Here is an 11,188-nt window from a genome sequence, read left to right on the forward strand (position 1 = left end):
TAATATTCAGTTCACTTTTACAAAAATTTATTCAAATATAAATTATTTTAACTTCAATTTATTTTTTAATCAAAATCAATTTTATAGAATTAATTCAATCAAAATTAATTTTCTTGATTGTAGAATCATATACACACTCGTGTTATTTAGATACCTAAATACTTGTACCAAGACTTGTTACCACACTTTAACAATGTGAATATTTAACCTTTTTTTAGGTCATTTATACCTTTTTAAGGTGCACAAAGTTTTCTAATATTTTCTATATAAAATTGGTTTGTGTCTATTACAACCCAAGTTTTATACCAACTAAATCATTATTAAATGATGCTCTACTTTAGTTGTATAGTGTTAGTTGATATGTTTTAATAAGTTTTTAATATTGCATCTTTAAGTTCCACCATAAAAAAACAGGGTTTAGAACCACAATGTAAAAAGAATAAATGAAGATAAAATATTAAAAAATCGTCGCAATCCAAAAGAAAAAATATATTTTTTTTATTTAATTTTTGTTTGAATTTGAAATTAACAGCATCAATTTCCTAGAAACCGGGTGAAAAGAACCAAACAAAATACTCACCAACAAGTAATAAAATTTCTAACTAAATAGTAACATTTTTAATAGATAGTAACATTTAATTTTTAATATCTAAGTACAATATTGTATACAATTTTTTTTTTAAATACATATAGTGATGATTGCTTCTATAATACGTTGAGATGAAGTCACCAACTCTGACCCAACATGCTTCCCCATTTGGTCTATATATATACACAAACACACCCTTTAGTTTCCATACCATGTTACAAACCAAACCATCTCAAAAAGCATCTTACATTATTCAATTCATAATATCAACTTAACCCCTCTCTCTCTCTGTTTTCCTCTGCCTCTTCCACATCACTATGGAACACAATATCAAAACCCACCTTCCCATTCACACCATTCTATCAAACTCACCTCCATCTTCTTCTTCTTCACCCCCTTTACAATCTCCCAAACCTTTTCCTTCATTGCTCTCTCAATATTCTCCTCCTTCCGCTACGGCCACGGCTGCCGCTCCTCCTCAACCTCCTTCTCCTCCCCCACCAATTGTTGTTAGCCCTTGTGCTGCTTGCAAGATCCTTCGTCGTAGGTGTGTCGAAAAGTGTGTGTTGGCTCCTTATTTTCCCCCAACCGATCCACTCAAGTTCACTATTGCTCATAGAGTCTTTGGAGCTAGCAACATCATTAAGTTCTTGCAGGTAACATACATTCACAATTCAACAAAAAAATATTTTTATTACAACTTTAACTCATTCTTACAAAATCGACTATTATTATGACTCACTCTTTCACACGGTCTAATAATGTAATTTTTTGAAAAACACAAAATAAATTAGTAGAATTTTCTCAAAATATTTTTAGAGAAACAACATAATGGGTTTTGGTCAAAAAGTGAAAAGCTAACAAAAGGGGTATACCTAATTGATAGGCATGCATGATGTGTTGTTTTCTAACTTCCTAACACATCAAAGCTAAGCAAAATTTTCTCTTTACATTTTATAGCAACAACCAACTACTAGCTTTTTTATCTTTTTCATGGAAAAAGAAAGAAAACAATGAACAAGTCAAATAAACATTAATTTTCATATTACTTGTTTCTCATAATTTCTTTCTTCTTTAGTCCCCTTGGCCATAGTCTAACCACTATACCTTATCACAAGTCAAAATTAATTAGGTGCCCACATTTTAGAATCTTTCCATTATGTCTAACAATCATGGTCAATGGGACATCAAGTACTAATTTTCCAAATCATCACTCCAATAGTAATCAAGAGTTTTAGTTTCTAGTTTTTTTTAACAACGGTTATTCTCTAATATTTCCTAATAAAAATGTGTCTGATTTTCGTTATATTTAATTTATTCATTTTTTTAAAATTATTAATTATGTTCTTCTTTTAAATTTCTGAACAAAAATGTGTTTGTTTTCGTTACATTTAATTTATTATTTTTTAAAAATTATTAACTATGTCAACAACAAGTCAGTGTCTCAGGGTTGTATCTAACGTATGTGTTTGTCCGTGTCACATATTCAATTTTATATTTTAAACTTTAAATATCTAATTTTACCACCGACTTAACACTTTCGCCGAGAGCCGATAATAATAAAATTGTATTATTTTTCAGGAACTACCTGAACCTCAAAGAGCAGATGCAGTGAGCAGCATGGTATATGAAGCAAATGCTAGAATAAGGGACCCAGTGTATGGTTGTGCAGGTGCAATATGTCAACTTCAAAAGCAAGTTAGTGAGCTACAAACACAGCTAGCCAAAGCACAAGCTGAGCTAGTCAACATGCATTGCCAACAAGCAAATCTAGTAGCACTAATTTGCATGGAAATGAGTACTCAGTCATCACCATCATCATCATCACAAGACCATAACATGATAATCAATCAACCTCAGCCGCATGTCGACATGAGTTGCTTCTTAGAAGACAACAATTTTGGGTCTGCTTGGGAGCCTCTTTGGACATGAATTATTTATTAGTCTTTCTTTCCATAGTAAAATGTAAAACTTAATTTCCAACTCCAAAGTGGGGGAGAAGACTAGAGCTAATGAAAATCTTATTGAGAGAATATTTGAATAAAGTTATATTAATTATTTACTAGCTATATGGTTTGTTTTGATAGTTATCCCTCCGACCAGAATTATAAACAAATATTTTCTTTTTTAGATTCATTGAATAATAAATGTATCTGATCTATCAGATACATTTATTATTCAATAAACTTAAAAAGAAAATATTTGCTTATAATAATAACGAGGGGAGTACTTCACTTGGCATTTGAGCCAAACCTTTTGACAATGGAAAAAAATTAATGATAGTGGTTTTTTTCTTTAAAGTAATGATTATTATAGAGAGAAAAAAAGGTTATATAGAAGAAGAAAATTAGTACAAGAGATAGCTGTTTTTCGGTTTGAGTCAGCATAGGGCGCCGTCTAAGGTGGGCAATGTCCATAGGTCTCTCACCGTGAGAGACCATTTTTTTTTTTTTTTCAAATCAATCTCAGCCATTGAATATCAAGTCTATAATTATCATCATAGATATCAACCACACACTAAAATACACCCAATATTACATATTAATTATCACATTGAAGATTCCAATGCTGCAAGTACTTACTAATTGTAACAGTAAATTAAAAGAACAGTTTTTATCTAATTAAATTTTAAACATTAATAAAAATATTAAAAGAAAATATTAAATAAAAATTAATTAAGATAGTTTTTAATACAATGTTTTTTTTAATATTAAAATTTAAATTGTTACTTAATCAAAATAAGTATAACTATTTTTAATATTAATTTTTTTATAATATATTTTAAAATACTTATGTGATAACTATGAACTAATTTATAAATAATAAGTACTATTTATTTACTTAATTGCTTTAATTACGCCATTTGAAATAGTCTAAAAAGCAATGAATATTCAATAATTCAATTTAAAATTGTCTTACAAAAGATTTATTTATTTATTTATTATATTATTGAATCTTTATATCATCTCAATAAATATTCATTACTAGCCAATCAAAATATTTTAAATATAATAAATATTTTTTAATAAATACTACATATTCAATATTTTGTAATATTAATTAAAAGATAACAGAACCCAATAAAATATATAAAGGTTTTGTTCATATTAAGTATTCCATATCAAAGAACTTGTACATTTGTTAAAATATAAATTCACATTCAAGAATGAAGGATGATTCTTACAAATTACAAACTTGTCATAAAAAAAATAAAATTAATTTCAATGAGTTGCATATTATAATGACCATCTAAACAAAAATGTGTTGATACTAATTCTTCTATTCTTCAATTCCATCAAAAAGATGCACTCCTCCAGTTGATCTTGATATGATTCCCAACATTCTCAATATAACAGACAAACACATAGCTAACACTTTAAAAAGAAATTTCTCTGCAATATAGATAAATGTTAATACAAATTAATAGAATTAAAATATTATAAATTTACAACAAAACCTTAACCATGCCGAGAAAGTAAGAAAATTTTACCAGATCAAAACATCAATAGTTATAAAAAATATTAGCAAACTTCAGATCTAAAAGAAATTAGGGTAAAAAAGGGTTTTTTTTTTCAAATGGAATTATGAACTGAACAAAAGAAAAAAAGAATTGACTACTCGTCTGTGAAGAGAAGAAGAAAATCAACAGAAGTTTATTTCCGGCGCCGGTAACAATGTTGAAATTGTGAAGATCCAGATGAAACTTCAATCATTAAGATCACAAATTCAAAGTGGAGCTTTCACCCATGAATGTCTGGCGCAAATTTAATCCGTAGAAAAACTATGTATGTTGAGAGGAAGAGATTAGTGGTGATGGTGTGACCATAAAAAACTAAATCATGGCCAAAAAAATGGAAGGGGCGGCTAGGGTGAGTGTTTGGGGAAGATGGATTTAAGCGTTGTAGAGAGAGAAATAAAGAAACTTCCTATTTAGTAGTGGAATCAGTTTAAGTGATATATGAAATAATGGTAATATAATAATAATAATATTAATAATAATAATAATGACAACAGAATAAATATATAAAAAAATATATAAAAGTAAATATAAATAAAAGATAAAAAGAAATATCTATGACATCAAATAAATTGTATAATAATATTTTATTACCATATAGAAGAGAGAATGTGAAAATATCAAATTAGAGAGAAAGTGAATGTTAGTGGTACAGAATATTCTGAAATTATCTTTTTTTATATAATTTAAAAAAAAATTGGTTTAAGCTGAAAATAAAGGAGGGAAAGTTTCAAAAAATGAGAGGGAGTGGAAAATAAGTGTGGGAAACCTTCATCATATAAGAGGGAAAGGAAAATAATTTCTAAAATTTTAATTTTTTCAAAATTTATTAATAAATGTATACAAAATATATTTTCATTTTCATATGTTATATATATATATATATATATATATATATATATATATATATATATATATATATATATATATATATATATATATATATATATACATACATATATATATATATATATATATATATATATATATATATATATATATATATAAATAATAATATAATATAAAAATGGTTAGAATAATGATAAATAATATTGGTTTTTAATTAAGATAAATGATAATAATAAATTAAATGGTTAGAATAAATATGTATTAAAAATCAATCATTAAAGTTAGTAATTGAAATATATATATATATATATATATATATATATATATATATATATATATATATATATATATATATATATATATATATATATATATATATATATATAATATAAAAATGGTTAGAATAATGATAAATAATATTGGTTTTTAATTAAGATAAATGATAATAATAAATTAAATGGTTAGAATAAATATGTATTAAAAATCAATCATTAAAGTTAGTAATTGAAATATATATATATATATATATATATATATATATATATATATATATATATATATATATATATATATATATATATATATATATATATATATATATATATACGAGGAGGGATATCTTTACTCCAAGAGTAAGTGTTGAACACTTACTACAAATCTTAACCATTGATTTTCATTAATCTAACTTTTTTAATTGATCATTTAATCTAATTAATTTTAGAAATATTTTTCTATATAAAACTTTAATTAAAGCCGTTGGATTATAATCAATGGTTATGATTTGGAATAAGTGTTGAACACTTACTCTTGGAGTAAATATAACCCTCCTCTCTCTGTCTTTCTTTCTCTTTCTCTCTCTCTCTCTCTCTCTCTCTCTCTCTCTCTCTCTCTCTCTCTATATATATATATATATATATATATACATACACGAAAAATGATCAAATTTTACTCATAGTTTACCATCATCAGTTCATCTGTAACATGCTTCACACATAGTTGACCATCATCAGTTGACTCTCTGACATGGTTAACACGTAGTCGAACATCATCAGTTCATCTGTAACATGCTTCATACATATTTGCCATCATCAGTTGAATCTCTGACATGGTTCACACATAGTTGACCATCATCAGTTGACTCTCTGACATGGTTCACACATAGTTTACCATCTTCAGTTCATCTGTAACATGCTTCATACATAGTTGACCATCACCAGTTGAATCCCTGACATGGTTCACACATAGTTTACCATCATCAGTTGAATCCCTGGCATGGTTAACACATAGTTTACCATCATCAGTTGAATCCCTAGGTTAACACATAGTTGACCATCATCAGTTGAATCCCTGACAAGGTTCACACATAGTTCGATATCATCAGTTGAATCCCTGACATGGTTCCCACAAAGTTGGACATCATCAATTGAATCCCTGACATGGTTCACACATAGTTGGACATCATCGGTTGAATCCCTGACATGGTAGACACATAGTTGGACATCATCGGTTGAATCTCTGACATGGTTGAAACATAGTTCGACATCATCAGTTGAATTCCTGACATGGTAGACACATAGTTGGGCATCATCAGTTGAATCCCTGACATGGTTGACACATAGTTCGACATCATGAGTTGAATCCCTGACATGGTAGACACATAGTTGGTGATCGGTCACCATTTCTAGTAAGTTTCCGCACCTTTTTCCGACCAAAAGTCATAATCTTGGTAATACTAAGTGGCATTGTTATAGGTTTTATTATAAGTTTCTTAATTTGTCGGTTGTTTGAGTTTTGCATGCTAGTGTGTTTTAAGTTTTATAAAAGTGCCATTTTATGCGTTGGTTGTTAGTTTGTTGTTAGCCAGGTTGACCCAGGAATGAGATAGGAACTTAGGACACTCCGAGGCGAAAAGAAGAAGCTGAAAGAGCCAAATAGAAGGTTCACACGGGCACCAGTGTGCATGCACACGGGCCGTGGCAAAAGATGGCTGACATGGTTCACACATAGTTCGACATCATCAGTTGAATCCCTGACATGGTAGACACATAGTTCGACATCATCAGTTGAATCCCTGACATGGTTCACACATAGTTTACCATCGTCAGTTGAATCCTTGACATGGTTCACACATAGTTTACCATCATCAGTTGAATCCCTGACATGGTAGACACATAGTTGGACATCATCAGTTGAATCCCTGACATGGTTCACACATGGTTTACCATCATCAGTTGAATCCCTGACATGGTTGACACATGGTTTACCATCATCAGTTGAATCCCTGACATGGTAGACACATAGTTGGACATCATCAGTTGAATCCCAGACATGTTTCACATATAGTTCGACATCATCAGTTGAATCCCTGACATGGTTCACACATAGTTCGACATCATCAGTTGAATCCCTGACATGGTTCACACATAATTTACCATCGTCAGTTGAATCCTTGACATGGTTCACACATAGTTTACCATCGTCAGTTGAATCCCTGACATGATTCACACATAGTTCGACATTATTAGTTGAATCCCTGACATGGTTCACACATAGTTCGACATCATCAGTTGAATCCCTGACATGGTTCACACATAGATTACCATCATCAGTTGAATCCCTGACATGGTTCACACATAGTTCGACATCATCAGTTGAATCCCTGACATGGTTCACACATAGTTTACCATCGTCAGTTGAATCCCTGACATGGTTCACACATAGGTTGACATCATCAGTTGAATCCCTGACATGTTTCACACATAGTTTACCATCGTCAGTTGAATCCCTGACATGGTTCACACATAGTTCGACATCATCAGTTGAATCCCTGACATGGTACACACATAGTTTACCATCGTCAGTTGAATCCTTGACATGGTTCACACATAGGTTGACATCATCAGTTGAATCCCTGACATGGTTCACACATAGTTTACCATCGTCAGTTGAATCCTTGACATGGTTCACACATAGTTTACCATCGTCAGTTGAATCCCTGACATGGTTCACACATAGTTCGACATCATCATTTGAATCCCTGACATGTTTCACACACAGTTTACCATCATCCGTTGAATCCCTGGCATGTTTCACACATAGTTCGACATCATCAGTTGAATCCCTGACATGTTTCACATATAGTTCGACATCATCAGTTGAATCCCAGACATGGTTCACACATAGTTCGACATCATCAGTTGAATCCCTGACATGGTTCACACATAGTTTACCATCGTCAGTTGAATCCTTGACATGGTTCACACATAGTTTACCATCATCAGTTGAATCCCTGACATGGTTAACACATAATTTACAATCATTAGTTGACTCCCTAACATGATTAACACATAATTGACCATCATCAGTTCATTTGTAACACGCTTCACACATATTTGACCATCATCAATTTAATCCCTGACATGGTTAACACATAGTTTACCGTCATCAGTTCATTTGAAACACGCTTCACACATAGTTTACCATCATCAGTTAACTCCCTGACATTGTTAACACATAGTTGACCATCATTAGTTGACTCCCTGACATGGTTAACACATAGTCGGACATCATCAGTTGACTCCCTGAAATGGTTAACACATAGTCGAACGTCATTAGTTGACTCCCTGACATGGTTAACAATTAGTTGACCATCATCGGTTTATATGTAACACACTTCACACATATTTAACCATCATCAGTTGAATCCCTGACATGGTTAACACATAGCTTACCATCATCAGTTGAATCCCTGACATGGTTAACACAAAGTTTACCATCATCAGCTGAATCCCTGACATGGTTAACACATAGTTTACCATCATCAGTTGAATCCCTAACATGGTTAACACATAGTTTACCATCTTCATTTGAATCTCTGACATGGTTAACACATAATATACCATCATCAGTTGAATCCCTGACATGAGTAACACATAGTTGACCATCATCAGTTGAATCCGTGACATGAGTAACACATATTTGACCATCATCAATTGAATCCCTAGCATGCTTCACACATCGTTTACCGTCATCACTTCATTTGTAACACGCTTCACACATAGTTTACCATCATCAGTTGATTCCCTAACATGGTTAACACATAGTTGACCATCATCAGTTGACTCTCTGACATGGTTAACACATAGTCTGACGTCATCAGTTGACTCCCTCACATGTTAACACATAGTCGGATGTCATCAGTTGACTCTCTGACTTGGTTAACAAATTATTGACCATCATCAGTTCATATGTAACACGCTTCACACATATTTGACCATCATCAGTTGACTCCCTAACATGGTTCACACATAATCGGACATCATCAGTTCATCTATAACATGGTACACACATAGTCGACATTATCAATTGACTCCCTGACATGGTTCACACATAGTTGGACATCGTCAGTTCATCTGTAACATGGTACACACATAGTTGACCATTATCTATTGACTCTCTGACATGGTTCACACATAGTCATATATCATCAGTTCATCTGTAACATGGTTCACACATAGTTGACCATCATTAGTTGACTCCCTGACATAGTTCACACATAGTCGGACATCATCAGTTCATATGTAACATGGTTCAAACATAGTTGACCATCATTAGTTGACTCCCTCACATGGTTCCAACATAGTCGGACATCATCAGTTCATCTGTAACATGGTTCACCCATAGTTGACCATCATCAGTTGACTATTTGACATGGTTCAGGCATAGTCAGACATCATTAGTTCATCTGTAACATGGTTCAGGCATTGTTGACCATCATTAGTTGACTCTTTGACATGGTTCCCACATAGTCGAACATCATCAGTTCATATGTAACATGGTTCACCCATAGTTGACCATCATTTGTTGACTCCCTAACATGGTTCAAGCATAGTCGGACATCATTAGTTCATCTGTAACTTGGTTCAAGCATAGTTGACCATCATCAGTTTACTCCCTGACATGGTTCAGACATAGTCGGACATCATCAGTCCATCTGTAACATGGTTCAGGCATAATTGACCATCATCAGTTGACTCCCTGACATGGTTCACACATAGTCGGACATCATTAGTTCATCTGTAATATGGTTATTATTATTATTATTACTATTATTATTATTTTGGTTGCAATTATTATTATTTTGGTTATTATTTTAATATTATTATTATTATTATGGTTATTATAAATATGTGTTGTTGTTATTATTATTATTATTATTATTATTATTATAGTTTATTATTATAGGTTAAAATAATTTATTTAAACGTCAAAATAATTTTTTTAATTAAAAAAAGTTAAAATTTAAATTAAAGTGAAATTTTAAAATTTATACATAATTTATTTTTTAAATTAAAAAAAAAACAAATTTAAGTTAACGTGAGATTTTATAACTTAAACAAAATTTATTTTTAAAAAAAATCAAATTTTAAATTTTACAAAATAAATTTAACGTTAGATTTATTTATTTAAACTTTATTTATTTTTTAAAATTTAAAAAAACATCAAAATTTTAAATAAAAAACAATATTAATTTTAATTTTAATTATATAATTTTTCTTTAATTAATTTTAATTTAGTAACGTTTTATATATGTTAATGAGGAATACATGTGAAAAAATATATATTTTTCTTTGGTATCCATATATGGTATCCATATATGTTGAAATAATGTACTAAGAATCAATTTGCTCCAACGTCCATTTTTTCATTTTTTTTTTATTTCTTCAGCCATTAATTGATGCTATAATTATTTGTTGCAGAATTTTGTACTTTTACTGTTTGAGTCAGACATTGGAAATAGCAAATAACACATGCATCAATATTATGGAGTATTATTGTGTGTATTGGGTACACCATATTATCATACAATCAAATATAATCTAATGGCAATATAATGATTTAAAAAAAAAAAAAAAAAAATGAAGTCTCTCACGGTGAGAGACCTAAACAGGCCTCTCACCCTAGTCTGAGCCTCAGCATAGTCTTGAAACAGGTCTTTTACAGTTTGGGACCACCTTGTTTTTTTTTCTCTACTTTATTTTTCTTTTTTAAGGCTTTCTTGTCAAACCGTGGAGAATGTGAAAGTTGCTTCATTTTTGTTGACAAAATAAAGTTTCTTCATTACCATCTAATAACATCACAAAACTACAAATTTTGCTTTTTGCTAGCTGCAATAATATACCATTTTGCTATGCTCTTTTGTCTTTTATTTTTCTTTTACTAAGTTTATTTAC

General features: G+C 30.5%; 1 protein-coding gene across 1 annotated transcript; it reads left to right on the forward strand.

Moving 5' to 3' along the window:
* The first annotated feature begins 809 nt into the window (after nucleotides 1-809).
* On the forward strand, nucleotides 810-2,658 carry LOC131613506 (LOB domain-containing protein 1-like). The gene is made up of 2 exons (XM_058885172.1): nucleotides 810-1,245; nucleotides 2,171-2,658. Exons 1-2 carry the CDS (start codon nucleotides 907-909, stop codon nucleotides 2,519-2,521), a joined length of 690 nt encoding a protein of 229 aa, XP_058741155.1. The 5' UTR covers nucleotides 810-906; the 3' UTR covers nucleotides 2,522-2,658.
* The last annotated feature ends 8,530 nt before the right edge of the window (nucleotides 2,659-11,188 follow it).

This window comes from Vicia villosa, linkage group LG1 (assembly GCF_029867415.1).
Source record: "Vicia villosa cultivar HV-30 ecotype Madison, WI linkage group LG1, Vvil1.0, whole genome shotgun sequence".
Taxonomy (NCBI): domain Eukaryota; kingdom Viridiplantae; phylum Streptophyta; class Magnoliopsida; order Fabales; family Fabaceae; genus Vicia; species Vicia villosa.